The following is a 21,235-nucleotide window of genomic DNA, read 5'->3' on the forward strand; positions in this document are numbered from 1 at the left end:
CTGACCTTTGGCATTTGACCTGAGGACCCTAAAATCTAATCGGTTAATATTTACATCATTATACATATCTGTACCAAGTTTCAATTGGATCGCTTCAGCCGTTCTCAAGTTATAGACCCATTACAGACTTTGACCTTTGACCTCTTGTCCCCAAAATCTAATCAGTTCATCTTTACCTCGTTATACATACCTGCAGCAAGTTTGACTGAGATCCCTTCAGCCGTTCTCAAGTTATCGCGGTAAAGAAAACCTATCACAGACGAACAGCCGGACTGACAATCTGAAAACATAATAATACCTCCATTGATTTCATCGGCGGAGGGATAAAAAAAGATCGTTTTTGAAGGGAGTGGTGGGGCTTAGGGAGGCCGCGTGCCGAGTGCGCGCCTCTCCCTGGATCCACCCCTGATCAAATAATACAGGGTGACCCAAAAAAACCTCCCACATTTCAAAGGTAAATGAAAAAAAAAAAGGTTAAAGATAATCAAGATATTATTTGCACACATGAAACTTCATTCAATACAGTTTATATTCATCATGTTTTAAAGATGACATTGTGGCGGACACAAGGGACACGAATTCAGCGCACCAGCAGGTGGCGCGAACGTCCAGGCGGGGAACTGGAATGCATGCCCCGCCTATCGACCGATCGTCCACGCCCGGGGACTAGGCCTCGGGATATATATGCGGGCTCTAAGCTCGAGCCCGCTCAGTGCTGAAGTACGAGCTTTCAAATAAAGTCTTTGTTATACCAACGCGTTGTGGCCTACCTCTCTGGCAATCGAGTCGTGTGTGCGCAGCACCACACTGGTGACCCTGATTGGTTCAGCCGTTGCTGACCACCAAACGCGCCATGGCCACCAACGCCGTCGAAGTTAAACTCCCGGAGTTTTGGGAGGCACAAGCCGACGTTTGGTTCATCCAGGCCGAAGCTCAATTTCAGCTCCGAGGCATAACGGCGGACGAGACCCGGTACTACCACGTGGTCGCCGCCCTCGGGCCCGGCACTGCCGCCCGAGTCGTGTCCATCCTTCGGCGCCCGCCGGGCAACAACAAATACGAGGCACTCAAACGTCTCCTGCTCGCCACGTTCGGGCTCACAGATATCGAACGGGCCGACCGCCTCCTGGACCTTCCCGAACTCGGCGACACACGACCATCCGTGCGGATGGATTTTATGCTGTCGCTGCTTGGTGACCAACCCCCGGATTCTTATTCCGGGCGCTTTTCCTACGCCAGATACCCGCACAGGTACGCCTCGCGCTGGCCGGTTCCAAGATAAAGGAACCCCGCGCCCTGGCCGTAGAGGCCGATAAGTTTTTCGCGGCCTGCGACATGCGGTCGGTGTACGGTGCCGCCGTAGTGGATCCCGGGACAGAAGCTACAGCGCCCCCGGCTTCCCTCGTGGCCGCTGCTGCGCCCCGGCCACTACCGCCGCTGCCAACACCACGGCCGCCGCGGCCACCGCCGCCGCAAACCTGGTGCTACTACCACGCCAGGTTCGGCCGCAAGGCTAAAATGTGTCGCCCGCCGTGCTCTTTTGACAGGTCGGGAAACAACCGGGCCGGCGCTCATTAGCGGCCCTGAGCGTCGGCCATTCCGGCAGCCTCCTGTTCATCACGGACACCTTGTCCGGGCGCCGTTTTCTTTGTGACACAGGAGCGCAGGTAAGCGTCCTCCCAGCCTCCATGTCCGACAAGCAAATCGCGGGCCAAGGCCCCGCTTTGCTTGCCGCCAACGGTACACCCATCCACACATTCGGGAAGTGTTGCCTCTCCCTGCGGTTTGGAGGGCAGCACTTTCAATGGTCGTTCGTGACCGCCAGCGTGCCAATGGCACTGCTCGGTGCGGACTTCCTATGTGCGAATGGGCTGTTGGTCGACGTGAAGCGCAGACGGCTCGTCCAGGCCGAAACCTTCAGCTCGCTCGCTTGTTCGCTGAGCGGCTCGTTGAGCGGCTCACTGAGCGGCTTGCCAAGCGGCTTGTTGGAGGGTTCTGTCCTGGCGAGTTTAGTTTGCATGCTTCCGGCAGCGGACGACTTTACCCGCCTCCTTGCCAGTTTCCCGGCCCTCACACGGCCCACCTTCTCAGCGGTGGCCGTTAAACACGGGGTGGAGCACCAAATCCCCACGGTCGGGCCGCGGTCTATGCCCGGGCACACCGACTCGAGCCCACGAAGCTCGTGGTGGCGAAAGTGGAGTTCGCCATGCTGGAGCGGCTGGGGATCGTACGGCGCTCCAACAGCGCTTGGGCTTCTCCTCTGCACATTGTGCCGAAGCCCGGCGGAGGATGGCGGCCGTGCGGGGACTACCGCCGGCTCAATGATGCCACCACCCCCGACCGCTACCCGGTCCCGCACATCCAGGACTTTTCCGCCCGGTTGGCAAACACGACCGTGTTTTCCAAGGTGGACCTCATCCGGGGCTACCACCAGGTCCCCGTCCAACCGGACGACGTCCCGAAGACGGCCGTCATTACCCCTTTCGGCCTCTTCGAGTTCCTGAGGATGCCTTTCGGGTTGAAGAATGCGGCCCAGGCGTTCCAACGGCTTATGGACAGCGTCTTGCGCGACTTACCTTTCCTGTTTGTCTACCTGGACGACATCCTGGTCGCGAGCACGTCCCGGGAGGAGCACCTGCTCCACCTCCGCACGCTCTTCGAACGCCTGGGCCAGCATGGCCTAATCATCAACCCCGCCAAGAGCCGTTTCGGCGTCGCCACCATCGACTTCTTGGGGCACCGCATCACAAGGCACGGGGCCGTCCCTTTACCGGCCAAGGTGGAGGCGGTCAGGGATTTCCCACGGCCCCGCACAATCAAGGGGCTCCAGGAGTTCCTGGGCATGGTACATTTTTACCACCGCTTCGTGCCCCACGTCGTCCAGCTCCTCCGCCCCTTGCACGAGGCCCTCCGGGGCAAGCCAGGCAAAGGTGACATCGCCTGGTCGGCGCCGATGGCCGCGGCGTTTGCGGGCGCAAAGCTGGCCTTGGCCGACGCCACCATGCTGGCGCACCCGGCGCCCGATGCACCGATCGCCCTCACCACCGACGCGTCGGACTACGCGGTGGGCGCGGTGCACGAGCAGTGGGTGTGTGGTACTTGGCAACCGCTGGCGTTTTTTAGCCGGCAGCTTCGCCCACACGAACGCCGCTATAGCACCTTCGACCGCGAGCTGCTCGGGCTCCACCTGGCGGTCCGACACTTCCGCCATCTGCTGGAGGGCCGCCCGTTCACGGCTTTCGTCGACCACAAGCCCCTTGTGTTCGCGATGGCCAAGGTCGCCGAGCCATGGTCGGCACGGCAGCAGCGTCACCTCTCTGCCGTGTCTGAGTACACGACGGACATCCGTCACGTGGCGGGTAAGGACAACCCGGTGGCGGATTGCCTTTCCTGGTCCGTCGTGCTCGCGGTCCACCTCGGGGTCGACTATTCCCAGATGGCAGAGGACCAGACCGCCGACCCCGGAGTCCAGGCCTTGTGGACCGCCGTCACGGGCCTCCGCGTCACCGAGGTGCCGTTCGACGCCGCGGGCGCGGCCCTCCTATGCGATGTCTCCCTCGGCCGGCCTCGCCCCATCGTGCCCGCTGGCTGGCGGCGCCCAGTTTTCGACGCCATCCACGGCCTGTCCCACCCGGGCACGAAGGCATCCCAGAAGCTCGTCGGGGCGAAGTTCGTCTGGCACGGCCTCCGGAAGGATGTCCGCGACTGGGCCAGGACGTGCCTCGCGTGCCAGCGCGCAAAGGTCCACCGCCACACCCAGGCCCCGTTGGCCCCGTTTGCGGTGCCCGAGCGTCGGTTCGACCATGTGCATGTCGTTGGTGGGACCTCTGCCCCCCTCACGGGGGTTCACCCACCTCCTCACCATGGTGGACCGCACCACACGGTGTTCGGAGGCCGTCCCATTGGCGGCGACGTCTGCAGCTGATGTGGTGCAGGCGTTCATCACCACTTGGGTTGCCCGGTTCGGTGCCCCCTCGGACATCTCGTCCGACCGCGGCCCCCAGTTCACCTCGGAGCTCTGGGCCGTGGTGGCGCAAGGGCTCGGGGTCACACTACACCGCACCATGGCCTACCACCCCCAGGCCAATGGCCTGTGCGAGCGCTTTCATCGCTCAATGAAGGCCGCGCTCCGGGCCAGCCTCCGCGACGGCGGCTGGGTCGACAGACTCCCCTGGGTCCTGCTGGGCCTCAGGACGGCGCCCAAGGACAACCTGCGCGCGTCCTCGGCGGAGCTGGTCTTCGGGCAACTACTGTGGGTACCGGGTGAATTTATCCCTGACTCCACGGCTCCTTGGTCCGCGGCGCAACAGCGCTCCCCCTTCAGGAGACCGCCCGAAGGTTCGCCCCGGTGCCGACGGCACACCACGGTTGCCCGCCTTCCCACGTCGCCCCGGAGCTTCGCACGGCGAAGTACATCTTCGTCCGGCACGACGCCCACCGGGCACCGCTACGGCCCCCGTACAACGGGCCCTTCCGCGTGCTGGAGACCGGGGACAAATTTTTCACCATCGACATCGGCGGTGCCCCGGATCGCATCTCCGTGGACCGCCTCAAGCCAGCCCACCTCGATCCGGACCACCCCCCACAAGCAGCTCTGCCTCCGCGTCGAGGCCACCCCCCGGCGGGCGGACCCCCGGCACCCACCAGCCCCGCCGTCCCGCCACCCCCCAGACCGGCACCCATCACCATGGGGCGTTTCAGCCGGGTCATCCGGCTTCCCCGCAAGCTCACCCTTCAGGTGCGCGGGAATTCTGGGGGGGGGGGGGGGCGCGTGTGGCGGACACAAGGGACACGAATTCAGCGCACCAGCAGGTGGCGCGAACGTCCAGGCGGGGAACTGGAATGCATGCCCAGCCTATCGACCGATCGGCCACGCCCGGGGACTAGGCGTGGCCTCGGGATATATATGCGCGCTCTAAGATCGAGCCCGCTCAGTGCTGAAGTACGAGCTTTCAAATAAAGTCTTTGTTATACCAACGCGTTGTGGCCTACCTCTCTGGCAATCGAGTCGTGTGTGCGCAGCACCACAACATCCTCCAAATGGTGGCCGTCATTGTCTATACACGCTTGGAGGCGATTTCTGAAGGCTGCCATGGCTCGACGGGTCATGTCGGGTGGAACAGCGGCTATCTCCTGCTGAATAGCAACCTTAAGGGCTTGAAGAGTTTGGGGTCCATGAGTATACACTCGTGATTTAAGGTAGCCCCACAGAAAAAAATCACAAGGGGCGAGGTCAGGGGAAGGGGCCGGCCACCCAACATCGCCACGCAACGAGATCACCCGATCCGGAAACATTTCCCTCAGCACTTGCAATGATCTTCGAGCTGTGTGTGCCGTAGCTCCGTCTTGCTGAAACCACACATCGAGTTCTTCAAGCTCGAGGTGTTCGAGTTGTGGCCTTAGAGAGTTTTCGAGCATATCAATGTAACGGTCAGAAGTTACGGTAACAGTTACACCACCCTCTTCAAAGAAATAAGGACCCACGATGCCAACATCGGCAACAGCACACCACACAGTCACTCGATCGGAGAGAAACGGTCTTTCGTGTAGCATGCGAGGGTTGTCTTCAGAACAATGGCGAAAATTTTGTTCGTTTACAGAGCCACTCAAATGCAAATGAGCTTCGTCACTGCATAAGAGAACAGCATCTTCCGGAACACGTTGCAGAATGTTCTCGCATAACTCCCTGCGGCTTATCCAGTCTCTCGCATCGAGTTCTTGCACAACCGTCATTTTGTATGGATGGAAGTGGAGGTCTTTGTGTAAGATTCTCCTTGCAGTTTTCCGGGATATCCCTTCAGCTAAAGCATGCTTCCGCGCAGAACGTCTCGGAGACTGCACAACAGATCGCCTCAATGCTTCAATATTCTCAGGTGTACGAGCGCTCCTAGGTCGACCAGGTGATTTTATTTTTAAAGGTGAACCTGTTGCCCTGAAATTCTCAACCCACTGCAAGATGGTCTTCCGATCTGGAACGTTTTGGTTCCGTGGAATACTGAAACGTCTTCGAAAGGCCCTCTGCACGGCGATCACGGAACGGTTGTTTGTGAAGAACGCTTCGACAACGAACGCACGGTGTGCTCCCGACCACGCCATGTTGGCGACTGAGGACGGTTGGCGTTGGGGTTGGGCTACCAACAGACCCTAGCCCCGCCCCTCCCACCTTACTACTGCCAGTGCTACAGCCTTTCGAAATGTGGGAGGTTTTTTTGGGGTCACCCTGTACTTATCACATTACGCATGACACTTATGGTCACATGGCACTTACACTTACGTCACATAACACGAGTGACACACACACACACACACCCACACACACACACACACACACACACACACACACACACACACACACACACACACACACACACACACACACACACACCACATAAACAGCACACACACACACACACCACATAAACAGCACACACACACACACACACACACACACACACACACACACACACGTGCACACACCCACACGCACACACACAAACACACGTATACACACACACACACACACACACACACACACACACACAGACACACACACACATACATACGTGCACACACAAACACACAGCCCAGAACCTCTCCAAACCACGGTCCACCACCTGGTGATAGATCCACATCAGAAGATCCATAACGTCAGCTGCCTCCAGGTAGTCAGTCAATCAACCCATCAATACACCATCACTAATCAAACATTTATCACTGGAGGATTTAATGTATTATCACAGACTAGCAAGCTGCCCTTACCTGCATGGGGTATGGGGATGGAGAACCAAAAAAATGCAAATGGCGTCTTCTGTGATCGAGCCGGCAAGCTCAGAGCAACAATTCACATTTATTGCCACATCTGACGCTGAAATGGACTAATGGTTGCGAGATGCTCCATTTGAAACTTTGTTCGATAAATGTAGCTTTTTGATGCCTTTCGGGTCCGTAATCGAAATTTGTATTGTTGTCTAAGCCAGTGACCAATAGCAATAATGAATAGTAGGATTCATAACTCTCACCATACATTACATCATACAGGGTCCATCCAAATATGTGTAGGGTTTCATATTGTTTTCCTTTCCAAAGCATTAATGACAAACAATTTATTTTTCGACAAAAGCATAAATACAAACTAGAACGGCACTCGGTAGAGAGCATACCTCTGCGATGCTGACCAGGTTACGTGTTTGTATGCCACTGATAGGCTCGATCTGGATCCGGACCTGAACCAAAATCGAATCGGCTTGTTTTTGTCACCTAAGCAACTTATCCACCAAGTTTGTCATAAGTCGTCCACAACTTTTAGAGATATCGATTTTGCCCTATCTCTCTCAATGGTGAGAGTTGGTGTTGGTGTTGGTGTTGCTGGTGTTGGCTTAGCGGTTAGGGTGCCGCCTTGGGATACCTCGGATCCTGGGTTCGAATCCCGGTCGATCGCTAAATTAACGCCAGGGGGTTTGACTCAGCCTGTCATCCTTCCGAGGTCGGCAAATTGAGTACCGGCTTGCTGGGATGAATGATCCCGGTGTGTACCCCGGTTTAGAATGGGTACACCGTATCCCTGCGCATTGTAAGAGGCGACTAAGGGTTGGCGTCAGGAAGGGCATCCGGCCATAAAAACATTGCCTCAAACAGGGAACCATGATTGTCATGGGGCCCGCAAGGCTAACCCCCGCTGTAGCGGGGAAAATGGCCTTAAAACGATCATTCATTCATTCTCTCAATGGTGAAGAATTCCTTTAAAAAATTCTCTGATCCGAATTCGAATTTTCACCAAAATTGAATCAATTCTTCTTTATCACACACATAACCTGTCCACCAACTTTCGTCCAAATTCGTACACAACTTTTGAAGATATTGTGCTATTGTCGTCTCTCAATGGTGAAGAATTGCTGAAAAAATTAAATAATTCCTGAATAAGCGTCCATATTCGGATCTTCACCAAAATTGAATCAATTCTTCTTTATCACACACATAACCTGTCCACCAACTTTCGTCCAAATTCGTACACAACTTTTGAAGATATGGTGCTATTGTCGTCTCGCAATGGTGAAGAATTGCTCTATATAGAACCATAAACGGATCTTCACCAAAATTGAAGCAATTCTTCCTTGTCACGCATCCAACCTGTCCACTAATTTTTGTCCAAATCCGTCCAATTTTTGAGATATCCTGCTATATATCGTGTTTTGCCGTATCTCTCAATGGCGACGAATCTGGATCATCAGCAAAATTTTTTATCATTTGGTCCTTGTCACATACCCAACATCACCACCAAATTTCGTTCAAATCCATCAACATCTTTTTGAGATATCTTGTTCACAAAGAGACAGACAGACAGCGGTGAAAACATAACCTCCATCCATCTTAAGTGGTGGAAGTAACAAAATTGATTGGAACCATTAAGTAATATATGGTAAATAATGTCTGGTAGGTATTCACCACAAGCTGCCACACACTGGCGTGTTCTAAGAACAACTCTTTTCATTAATAGATCAAAGCTTCACATGTTATGCCATTAACTTCTGTCCTTGTGGTCTTTCAAATCCTCTGTAAGTAGCTTGTTGATGTATCACTCTCTAATTTAAGTATCCCCACAAAAAGAAGTCTGCTGCTGCCAAATCTGGGGATTGCAGAGGCCAGTTTATGTCTCCATTGTGAGGTTACCTTGTTTGGGAACAGTTCACACAACATTGCCATTGTCACTCTTGCTGCAACTCCATCTTGTTGAAACCACAATTCCCGTTGATTCATTTCCTGCAACGATGGTCTGAGGGAGTACTGGATCATTCCACAGTGTATTTCGCCATTCACTGTTAGTGTTTCACCTTCATCGTTCTCAAAAAAGTATGGACCAATGATTCTGTTTGCCACTATTCCACACCACACAGGAACACGCTGAGGGTGCACAATCCGCACATTTTCTGGTCCTCACTTGACAGTTGTTTGTTGATGAAACCATTCAAATGATGATGGTGATGATGATGATGATGATGATGATGATGACAACCATTCCTTTTTGCACAGTGTCGCACACTATCATCAGTTTTCCCCATAGGGTTGCCGAAGCAGTTTCCTTGGCTATTGTGCACACTCCTGAGCGGGTCGCCACTCTGATGCATCTGATGATGTATCCTGCATCAGAGTGGCGACACACTCCTGAGCCGGTCGCCACTCTGATGCAGGATACCTAAATGGCTCATTTATCCCAGCAAGCTGGTACTCAATTTGCCGACCTCGTCATCCCAGCAAGCTGGTACTCAATTTGCCGACCTCGTCATCCCGGGAAGCTGGTACTCAATTTGTCGACCTCGTCATCCCAGCAAGCTGGTACTCAATTTGCCGACCTCGTCATCCCGGGAAGCTGGTACTCAATTTGCCGACCTCGTCATCCCAGCAAGCTGGTACTCAATTTGCCGACCTCGTCATCCCAGCAGGCTGGTACTCAATTTGCCGACCTCGTCATCCCAGCAAGCTGGTACTCAATTTGCCGACCTCGTCATCCCGGGAAGCTGGTACTCAATTTGCCGACCTCGTCATCCCAGCAAGCTGGTACTCAATTTGCCGACCTCGTCATCCCAGCAGGCTGGTACTCAATTTGCCGACCTCGTCATCCCAGCAGGCTGGTACTCAATTTGCCGACCTCGTCATCCCAGCAAGCTGGTACTCAATTTGCCGACCGCGTCATCCCAGCAAGCTGGTACTCAATTTGCCGACCTCGTCATCCCAGCAAGCTGGTACTCAATTTGCCGACCTCGTCATCCCAGCAAGCTGGTACTCAATTTGCCGACTTCGTCATCCCAGCAGGCTGGTACTCAATTTGCCGACCGCGTCATCCCAGCAAGCTGGTACTCAATTTGCCGACCGCGTCATCCCAGCAAGCTGGTACTCAATTTGCCGACCTCGTCATCCCAGCAAGCTGATACTCAATTTGCCGACCTCGTCATCCCAGCAAGCTGGTACTCAATTTGCCGACCTCGTCATCCCAGCAGGCTGGTACTCAATTTGCCGACCTCGTCATCCCAGCAAGCTGGTACTCAATTTGCCGACCTCGTCATCGCAGCAAGCTGGTACTCAATTTGCCGACCTCGTCATCCCAGCAAGCTGGTACTCAATTTGCCGACCTCGTCATCCCAGCAGGCTGGTACTCAATTTGCCGACCGCGTCATCCCAGCAAGCTGGTACTCAATTTGCCGACCGCGTCATCCCAGCAAGCTGGTACTCAATTTGCCGACCTCGTCATCTCAGCAAGCTGATACTCAATTTGCCGACCTCGTCATCCCAGCAAGCTGTTTTTTTTTTTTTTTTTTTTTTTGTATACTGAATCGAGGCTCGTGAAAGAGCTAACATTTACTTCACAAACAAATCAACCAGACAAACAAAATATATAAAAAGAGGGAGCGGAAGACAAGATGGGGAGAGAAGGGGAAGCACACAAACACAACATTTGAGAGCAGGGAGATGTGTGGAAGGGAGAGGGCTTGGGGGGAGGAGGCGTGGGAAGGGGGGGGTGGGGGGTGGGAGAAGTGTAAAACACAAGGACACCAAGGACTTCCAGGACAGAAGTTGGTATTTCAAAAAAGTGGAATTGGGGTGAAATTAGCGGGGGTAGAAAAGATCAAGGTTTTGGATGGGGGAAGATAAGAGATGGTGGTGAACAGCTGTTTTAAAGACCTGGAGGGTGGAGTGGGATTGAAGAGAGTGAGGGAGTTTGTTCCAGAGGTGGGAGAAAAGAGGAATGAAGGAGTGAAGGTGAGCAGAGAGTCTTGATTTTGGCAGTTTAACCATAAGATGGTTGCAGGCAGATCTTGTGCGACCTGTAGGAATATTTGCGGGACAGAGCCCAGAGAGAGCTGGGGGGGGCAAGGCCAGAGAGGAGTCAGTAGAAGACGGAAAGACCACCAACCTTCCTGCGGTGAGTCAGTGAGAGGCCCTTGGAGTTAGCTTCATCGCGGGAGATTCCAATGATTCTGAATGCTTTGGTTTCAACCGCGTGAAGACGAGCTAGGTGTGAGGCAGGAGCACCAGCCCAGAGGGGAGAGCAGTCTTCCATTGAGCTGCGGATGAAAGCCTTGTATGTGGTGAGGAGCTCAGGTGTGCCAAGGAAGGACTTCGCATGACGGAGGATGCCCAGTCGGTGACTGGCTTTGGAGGCCAGATTTGAAATGTGGTTTTCCCAGGAAAGATCATGGCAGATAGTGACACCCAAAAGCTTGAGTGACAGAACTTCTTGGAGAGGATTATTCAGAAAGTGGATGGGAGGGTTGTCCAGTCGGTCTTTTCGGAGAGACATCGTAAGAGTGTGAGTTTTGTCAGGATTGAAAGACATTGAGACCTCGTACTCAATTTGCCGACCTCGTCATCCCGGCAAGCTGGTACTCAATTTGCCGACCTCGTCATCCCTGCAAGGTGGTACTCAATTTGCCGACCTCGTCATCCCAACAAGGTTGTACTCAATTTGCCGACCTCGTCATCCTGGCAAGCTGGTACTCAATTTGCCGACCTCGTCATCCCAGCAAGCTGGTACTCAATTTGCCGAACCTCGTCATCCTAGCAAGCTGGTACTCAATTTGCCGACCTCGTCATCCCGGCAAGCTGGTACTCAATTTGCCGACCTCGTCATCCCGGGAAGCTGGTACTCAATTTGCCGACCTCGCCGTCCCGGCAAGCTGGTACTCAATTTGCCGACCTCGTCATCCCGGCAAGCTGGTACTCATTTTGCCGACCTCGTCATCCCAGCAAGCTGGTACTCAATTTGCTGACCTCGTCATCCCAGCAAGCTGGTACTCATTTTGCCGACCTCATCATCCCACCAAGCTGGTACTCAATTTGCCGACCTCGCCATCCCGGGAAGCTGGTACTCTATTTGCCGACCTCGCCATCCCGGCAAGCTGGTACTCAATTTGCCGACCTCGTCATCCCGGCAAGCTGGTACTCATTTTTCCGACCTCGTCATCCCAGCAAGCTGGTACTCAATTTGCCGACCTCGTCATCCCAGCAAGCTGGTACTCATTTTGCCGACCTCATCATCCCACCAAGCTGGTACTCAATTTGCCGACCACGTATGGATGACAGGCTGAGTTAACCCCCCTGGCGCTAATTCAACGATCGACCGGGATTTGAAATCAGGATCTTAGGATCCCAAGCCGGCACCCTAACCACTAAGCCAACACCAGGCCCATTCAAATGAACCATTCTCAACACACTATGCCTCACACGCTCAATGTTTCCTTTTGTTCTTCCAGACCGTGGTCTACCTGATCGTGGTTTATCAGTTACTGCTTCATCTTGCCCGAAATCTTAAACCTCACCTACGGATGACGTGTTCAGAAGGGGCAGTATTAAGACGAAGTTCTCAACGTTATGCTCTTTGAGCTGCAATGATGGAGCACTAGTTCTTGAAGATTCTGTCTACCACCAATAAGACAACACTGTTGGGTTGTCCACCTATTCATCATGAAAATTCTAACCCTGATTCTTGAATCTGAAAACAAATAATTGATTTTCATTAATGCTTTAGAAAATATGACAATATGAAATCCCTCCACTTCCTCAGGCGGACCCTGTATGATAATGCATTAAATCATGCACACCTTACCGAAGAGAAAACATGTGCACGAACCAGCACGTTCACCCCACTTACAACTGAATCAAACTTTCATTCAAATACTGAAACTGTCATTTTAAAGGATTTTCTACATGTGGCATGGCATTCCCCAGTGTCAGTTACAACTCCAGTGTACATTATGTATGAACACAATCACACGCACACTCCCAGTTGTTGTTTTTTTCCAAAAACTTGAACGAAGAGCGCAACTTCTCAAGATGGAGACCTTTAAAAAGCAAAGTGAACCATGTATAGTGACAAAAATGCTACAAACTAAAATAGCCATAAATGAAAAGGCAAGATTTGATACGAGTTGGCATACAGTGACTGGTACTCACTCCTTGTTCTCCTCTCTCCTCAGATTGCAACGATAAGAGTATTTCTGCGAATCAGGACAGGCTTCAAAGATGCATTGAAGGTTGACCACCGTTATTTAAAAAATGATGTTTTGCACAACACCAACACCTCCTGTTTGCCATTACTCATGACCATGTAATTTGCTGTGCTTCTAGGAACCTGTATTGTTGGGATCGGTTTATTTTACAAGGGAAATGTCTCCGTTACTCGTTCTGGAATTGAATGCCAGCACTGGTATAGCAAGTTTCCACACCAGCCAAAGTAAGTGTTTACTTTTTATACAGCAAAGATCCTTCTACCGACTCAATAAATGTTACTGAAATGTCCTCCTGTGCCTTTGTTCTCACAGGTTGAACCCAAAAGACTACCCTGACCTGGAAGAGAATTTCTGTCGCAATCCCGACGAATCACCAGAAGGACCTTGGTGCCACACGCGTGACCCCACAGTGCAAAGGGAGACCTGTGCTGTGCTGAAGTGCGGTAAGCAACGCTGCTTTGATGCAAGTGAAATGCTGCGCCTTCCTCACACTTTGCTCAGCTTGTTGCTGTGGAAACTAAGGACTCCAAGATCATTGGAATCTCCTGCATGAATGCTGAGTCTATGGACCTTTCACTTTGCCATTGCCAGCAGGTCACTGGTCTCCTATCTGGTCTGACAACCTCGGCCCTTTCCTCTTTCCCCCTCCCGCATCACTTGTTTATCCGTCTCTGTGTATTTCTTCCACTGGCCATGCTGTTGGTATTTCTCTCTTCTATTTCTTCTATTCCTTTTGTAATGTTGAGTCCTGGTCCGTTCTATACTCGAGCTCGTCCACGATCCTTGACTTTGTATCCCAAAAAGAGTTCCTCCAGGATGTACGTCAACTTCCCATAATCCCCTCCTGGGTAAACCTCCGAAATCCGGGTTTATCACACACCTCAACTGTTTTCTTAAGTTTGTGGATGTGCCTTCCCATGGCTGTTAAATTCCCATGTTCCCTTCAGAGTTTCAAGCAGGTGGTGCACCACTATTTCATGTTATTCCCAATCCAAACTCATGATTGTTTTTACTCCTGTTTACACTGCCTAATCAAACCCTCTTACTTGCAGGTTGCAGTATTTCCTCCCTTCCTCTTTTCCTGTTAGTTCATTCCATTGCATAGTGTCCAACTGTAGCTCCACTTCCCCATTGTCAGTTCATTGCCTGCTTACCCTCTGCCAGCTCGCTCTTCCATGAGCCACCATTTTCTATACAAATAACAACACAATGCAGAAGTTCCTTCAACAAAGATATAAGGTAGATGCAAGAATAAAATGTAAGGAGCAAAATGGAACTCCGAAGATTTTCTAAATGAAAAGAAGTAGAAGATCTTCAAATATAAATGAATTTTCAAATAAATTGTATATGCCATCAAAACATCATACGTGGTGTCCTTATTAACCTGATAACACATGTTTTGATTTTTCCCTTGTAGGAGAAGACCCGAAACCAGAAACTGTGAAGCCCTTAATACGAGCTGCACTGACCGGGCCAGAGGATGAGCCGTGCGTGCGACGTGAGGGTCGGGATTACCGTGGAGACCTTAACATCACATGGAATGGCAAGCCTTGCTTGCCCTGGATAGGCTCTTACTCTGACTTCCTTCCATCTCAGTTTACCACGGCCGGACTGGAGGGCAACTACTGCCGTAACCCAGATGGAGACCGCGAGGGAGTGTGGTGCTACACAGGGGGTCTAAATGATACAAACATGGACTACTGCCAACTGAACTACTGTGGTAAACACCTGCAGATTCACCTTTTAAATTTTATAGAACGGTCTTGGGTGGGTTTGTTGTGGAAAACTTTTTCAATGATTGTGTGAACATAAACTTAAGAGATTTTGCCTGAATTATAAATAATTGTTTCTGTTTGTCCAAGGAGTAAATAACAATTCTGTCTTCATTTGATTATCGATGCAGCAAGAAAAGTTATTTTAGGGCAAGTTTGATTTCACACAATATAAAGTAGTCTTTCAATGTACTGAAGTTTGTTTGCATTGGCAGACAAATGAAGACGATTCTTTTTCTCAATCCAGTGTTGAGAGAGGTGAGGCACACTATCCGCTGTGGTAGAGGGTGGGAAACGACCTTTCGGGTATGAGCCCTTCTTTGAGGCAAGACAGAGGGCTCTTGCTCTGGGGTAGGGAAAGAGTGGGCAGGAGGGGAAATGGTCAAATGGTGAGCCCTCACTTGCTCCTCATGAGGTGGTTAAAAATCAGGACCTCCACACCATTGCTCTCTCTAGGCAGGAGGCAGATTCCCAAGGACCATCGTTCTACCACAGGTGGTAGGTTGATGGGCTCTATTTATATATTTTATTCAAGTCAACATCCAGTCTTGATCCTCCTGGCCTCTCCTACCTCTCTCTCCCCAAATCACCAAAGGTCACACAATATCCACAAGAAACCCTCACCTGCTCACCCTCCCAAAGTTCAGGCTCGTTGCCCACCTACATCCATTAGTGCCCTTATTGTCCTGATTGTGGAATCATCATACTGTCTGTTGTCCCATCTTCCTCACATCAGTCATTCAAATGTGTTGCCCATCACGAGGTAATCCTCTCACCCATACACATCCATTATCTCTTCCGCTCACACTGATTCTTTCCTGTTCTGTTTCTCTTTCCTTGTTTTTTTGTTATTCCTCCTTGTGGATGTCCACCCCATACTTCCCTCCCATCCTCTTCATGTCGTATTACTACCTTCACCCACCAGACAAAGGGCATAAACACATACTGGCACAACCACCTCTTTCCTCTCCCTATCCTTTCATTTACATATTTACTTATTTTATTTCACATCCTAAGGATTCCCAACGGCTTATGACCTACACAGCTAATTCACAGTGTTACACAATGGAGAAAAATTGCTGAGAGTAATTGGCTACAAATCTGCATTCAGGGTTGAGCACATACTGTTGACCTTTCGTGCCTGTTGAAGGTGCGCCAATTTGATTCATACAGCTGCATGAAGAAGTAAATGTATTTTATTTGCCAGATGTAGGGCACCCCTTCATATGAACTTTTCTAGAGCATTACTTGGTTCCTCCTCAGAACACAATGGTAGTGCAGCATGCACAAGAGATTTTTTGAATGTTCCTTATTTTCTATTGTTCGGCATTTTCTACAAGCTATGGAATGTCCCTTCTTTTCTATAGTTTGCCGCATGACACGTACCATATAAAGGGGCGTTTTCTATGCCCCTGGCATTTTTCCCAAGACACATTTTAAATACGAAAAAAAATGCATTTGTTCATCGTACAATACTTTATTCAAGACGATATAAGAGACTTGAAAAAGTAAAGGGAAAAAAATAATCAACCCAGATGGGATTTGAACACACAATCCCCAGCTTGGAGAGTCTGATGCTTTATCCATTAGGCCATTGAGCCAGCATGTTAGAATTATTTTTAAAATATTTTAAAGGGGTATAAAGTGTGTATATATGTATATCTATATATCTTCTTCTTCTATATATATAAAAGAAAGTTTTTTTTTTCTTTTTGTCTGCACGCACTAATCTCCTGAACGGTGAAAAAGAGGAGGAAACCTCTAAAATAAAAAATGTCGGGACAGGCCCCGGGAAGGTTATAGGCTAGGCCGGGCCCATTTCACAATTAAAAGCTGAGCTGAATTATCGTAGTCAATCTTCCACGGCCGTGGGTAAAAGCTGAATTATAGTAGTAAATTCATTCAAAAAGAACCAAAAATGTCGAGACGGGGAGGTTATAGGCTAGGTGGCGAGGTCGGTCGAGGCTGCCTTGGCCGGGCTGGGCCCATTTCGCAATTAAAAGCTGAGCTGAATTATAGTAGTCAATCTTCTACGGCCGCGAGTAAAAGCTGAATTATAGTAGTAAATTAACGAAATGCGGCCGGATAGTCAAACTCCGCTGCTTCGCAAGGCCACGTTTTATTCATTTTTTTTTTTAGTACAGAAGACTAAATTCATTCAAAAATAACCCGGGCAACGCCGGGTGCATTCAGCTAGTTTATATATAAAATATACCAGTAGAAGTCGAGAAACGTATTTTCTGTCCCCATGTTAAAGCTGCATACAGAGAAACGATCCCTTATATAAAGAGAGGGCGATTTGTGTCTCCCTTTGATTATGTGTTGATCATTGACAAAAAAAATCTAAATTTAATCAATTTTAAATTCAGGCTGTAACACAACAAAATGTGATAAAAGCCAAGGGGGTGTCAATAATTCCTTAAGGCACTGTACCTCATCTATTTGTTACCTTCTTTTATTTACCTCTGTTGTGTTCTTTACTGTTTACACTCACTTCGAGTGAATTGAATTGCTTTGACATATTTGCTCTGAAAAAGTGCTAAAGCACAAAACATCGTTCTCACCGCTCACGTCATTCCCACAGTAGTGAAAATACTCTGATTAACTTTTAGTTGTGGGAATGCAAATTAATGACGTTTTGTGTTGTTGATATCGATTACGTCATGTGTGTTTCGGCAGAGAGTGGAGACATTTTTGAAGACAGCAATGACGAGTTTCACCTTTCTGGTCGATCTGAAGGGACGACAGAAAGAACCTTATTCTTTGATCCAAATACATTTGGGATGGGAGAAGAAGGTGAGATTTGTTGTCACATTTCATGTTCCATCAACGTCCTCTACTTTCATTTATTTGTGTGAATTTTCACTTTTTATCAAAGCTAATCCCAAATCTAGCATTTCAAATGAAAACAGAGAAAGATAACCAATTGTGCGCAGTAAGACCTCTTAACGAATTGGGAATTTCACCAATTGCTCGTTCACTCACATAGTCACGTCATCGGACTTCGGGAGCACACAGAACATTTTGGTAGGCTGTAACAAATTTAGCTATGGCACACTCAATACAGGATACAACAAAATTTGCTCGGATACAGCACACTTTGTTAGGATACAGCAAACCGGGGAAGGATGCACCAAACCTCGGAAGGACACTCGAAACCTGTGAAGGACACTCGAAACCTGGGAAGGACACTCGAAACCTGGGAAGGACACTCGAAACCTGGGAAGGACACTCGAAACCTGGGAAGGACACTCGAAACCTGGGAAGGACACTTGAAACCTGGGAAGGACACTCGAAACCTGGGAAGGACACTCGAAACCTGGGAAGGACACTCGAAACCTGGGAAGGACACTCGGAACCTGGGAAGGACACTCAAAACCTGGGAAGGACACTCGAAACCTGGGAAGGACACTCGAAACCTGGGAAGGACACTCGGAACCTGGGAAGGACACTCGAACCCTGGGAAGGACACTCGGAACCTGGGAAGGACACTCGGAACCTGGGAAGGACACTCGAAACCTGGGAAGGACACTCGAAACGTGGGAAGGACACTCGAAACGTGGGAAGGACACTCGAAACGTGGGAAGGACACTCGAAACGTGGGAAGGACACTCGAAACCTGGGAAGGACACTCGGAACCTGGGAAGGACACTCAGAACCTGGGAAGGACACTCGAAACCTGGGAAGGACACTCGAAACCTGGGAAGGACACTCGAAAACGTGGGAAGGACACTCGAAACGTGGGAAGGACACTCGAAACGTGGGAAGGACACTCGGAACCTGTGAAGACACTCGGAACCTGGGAAGGACACTCGGAACCTGGGAAGGACACTCGGAACCTGGGAAGGACACTCGGAACCTGGGGAGGACACTCGGAACCTGGGGAGGACACTCGGAACCTGGGAAGGACACTCGGAACCTGGGAAGGACACTCGGAACCTGGGAAGGACACTCGGAACCTGGGAAGGACACTCGGAACCTGGGAAGGACACTCGGAACCTGGGAAGGACACTCCGAACCTGGGAACGACACTCGGAACCTGGGAAGGACACTCCAAACCTGGGAACGACACTCCAAACCTGGGAACGACACTCCAAACCTGGGAAGGATAGTCCAAACTTGGGAAGGACATGCCAAACATGGGAAGAAGGACACACACCAAATTTGGGAATGTCACATCAAACCTTGGATGGATGTGTAGTGAAAATCAATTCCATGACATTGACCTGATAGTAGGTTTAATGACAATTTTATCTCTGGCAACATCCTGTAAAAATACAATCATGCAATATATATCAGGATCATGGAATCATGGAGAAAGTTCAGTAATATCAATCAATGCAAGCAAGCCTAGATTATCTACGTATACGCACCATCCGAGTCTACATGTCATAGATTAAATGTCACAGGAGTGTCTCGGAGCGACGGTCGTCCGAGTTCTTATAGACGCCTCTCAGTGGTTAGCGAGAGCATCACATCTGGGTTCAACTTAGATACATTTTCATTACATTCTCCCCACCGTTAGAACTACACTTCCACTAGGCAGGAATCAAGCATGCAGCAGCATTAGTAGAGTAGCGATGTCAGTCCATGTCAGTCGGTCCATCCGTAGTGATCAGGGCGGCGAATTTCCCTGCCAGCACGGGTCCGGAAACTACCGGGTACTACATCCCCAAGTCCGGAGTCCCCCACGTTGGAGTAGCCACCTGAGGCAGGCGACAGGGGTGGGGGGGGGGGGGGGGGGCACCATAGTGCCTACAGGCAGGGGTGTATTTGGCGACGGGATGGACGGCAGATGCTCCATAGGCGGAGCCACAGGAGAGTCCATAGACTCGTAAATTGGTTCGTCGATGGCCCCGCAAGGGGCCAGGTGGCGTACGGAGACAGTGGACTCGCGTCCATCAGCCATCAACACACGAGCATGCTCGGGATTAGCTTGGAGTACCTGCACCTTATCCACTAGTGGATCATACTTGCTCGTGCGAACCGTACATTTGAGGTAGGCCGGCCCCGGCTCAGCAAGCCAACTAGGTAAAGATCGGATACTACCTGAGCTCCTTGGGTGATGAAACAGCTGTTCGTGAGGAGTCTGGTTGGTGGCCGTACACAGTAAAGTTCTGATTGAGTTCAGCACCGCAGGTAACGACCAGGCCCATTTATCTAGGCCCCGGCCGAGGGACCTAAGGCTTAGCGTGACGGCCCTCCATATAATCCCATTGGAGCGTTCGACCTGCCCATTTGCATGTGGTCTATACGGGGTGGTATAGCTAGAAGCGACATTGTGCTGAAGTAAGAAGCTCCTCACCTCCTGGGACAGGAAAACCGCACCTCGATCGGTATGCACGTAGGCCGGATTCCCGAACATAGAAAACAAGTTCTGCAGACACCGTATAACCGTGGCGGCCGTCATATCTGCGCATGTGAAAGCGAAAGGGAATCTCGAGAACTCATCAACGATAGTGAGCAGGTAACGAGAGTTACTCGATGCCGGTGACGCCGGCAGTGGCCCTTTGAAGTCCATCGCCAACCTTTCCCACGGCCGAGTCGCCCTGACCAGTGTCCCCATAGGAGGGTTGTAAAAACGCGGTTTGAGTTCAGCACATACCGTACAGTTTCGACAGACCTGGCGAATGTCTTCAACCGATTATGGCAGATTACGACAACGCACAAAATGAGCGAAACGCATCACCCCCAGGATGGCACAGATTGTCGTGCAAAGCGCGCAGACCCTCCAAAGATATGAGGCCCGCACACGTTGCCGGCCGCGTAACCAAGGCGTCGGCAACCAAGTTATCCCTCCCAGGGCAATATTTGATGGTGTAGCAGAAATCGGTGAGTTTGATGCGCCAACGAGTGATTTTCTCATTCTTAATGCGTTGAGCATGCAGGGTGTCGTACATAAACGCAACACTCTGTTGGTCCGTGATAATTTGGAAGCATGGTCCGAGCAAATAGGGACGTCAACGCCGGATCGACTCGACGATCGCGTATGCTTCCTTTTCGACAGACGAATGTCTTCGCTCAGCGGAGGTGAGAGTTCGCGAAAAGAAAGCCACAGGGCACCCCCCTTGGGAGAGAGTCGCTGCTATCGCATGATCCGATGCATCACTTTCCAAAATGAAAGATTTGTTTTCGTCAATCGTCGCCACAGCAGCGCCAGCGATGTCGGACTTAAGGCCCTGGAAAGCAGCCTTGGCATCAAGGCTCATGGGGAACGCTTCGCAGTCCACAAGTGGGCGGAGTTCGCGGAGAAATTTTGTACCCACTTAGAATAGTGGGCGAACAGCCCGAGAGCATGCTTCAGCAAAGCACGATCGCAGGGCGGGGCCATGTCGAGCAAGGGTCGCAGACGCTCCTTATCCAGAGCGACAGAGCCGTGGGTCATGGTGTACCCCAGAAGATCTATCGTGCGAGCGGAGTAACGACATTTAGCCTCATTCAGAGTTAAGCGATACCTCTGCG

At 50.9% G+C, this 21,235-nt stretch overlaps 1 protein-coding gene across 1 annotated transcript in view; it reads left to right on the top strand.

Annotated features, from left to right (window-relative positions):
• Window positions 1-21,235, top strand: part of F2 (coagulation factor II, thrombin) — a 61,301-nt gene that overhangs the window by 27,962 nt on the left and 12,104 nt on the right. Inside the window, exons 5-9 of the mRNA XM_068124639.2 lie at window positions 12,969-13,025; window positions 13,120-13,225; window positions 13,314-13,444; window positions 14,419-14,721; window positions 17,453-17,569. Coding sequence (XP_067980740.1) covers window positions 12,969-13,025; window positions 13,120-13,225; window positions 13,314-13,444; window positions 14,419-14,721; window positions 17,453-17,569 — 714 coding nt within the window. The remainder of the gene's footprint in view (window positions 1-12,968; window positions 13,026-13,119; window positions 13,226-13,313; window positions 13,445-14,418; window positions 14,722-17,452; window positions 17,570-21,235) is intronic.

The sequence above is a fragment of the Myxine glutinosa genome, chromosome 8 (assembly GCF_964187855.1).
Source record: "Myxine glutinosa chromosome 8, kmMyxGlut1.1, whole genome shotgun sequence".
NCBI classification, from domain to species: domain Eukaryota; kingdom Metazoa; phylum Chordata; class Myxini; order Myxiniformes; family Myxinidae; genus Myxine; species Myxine glutinosa.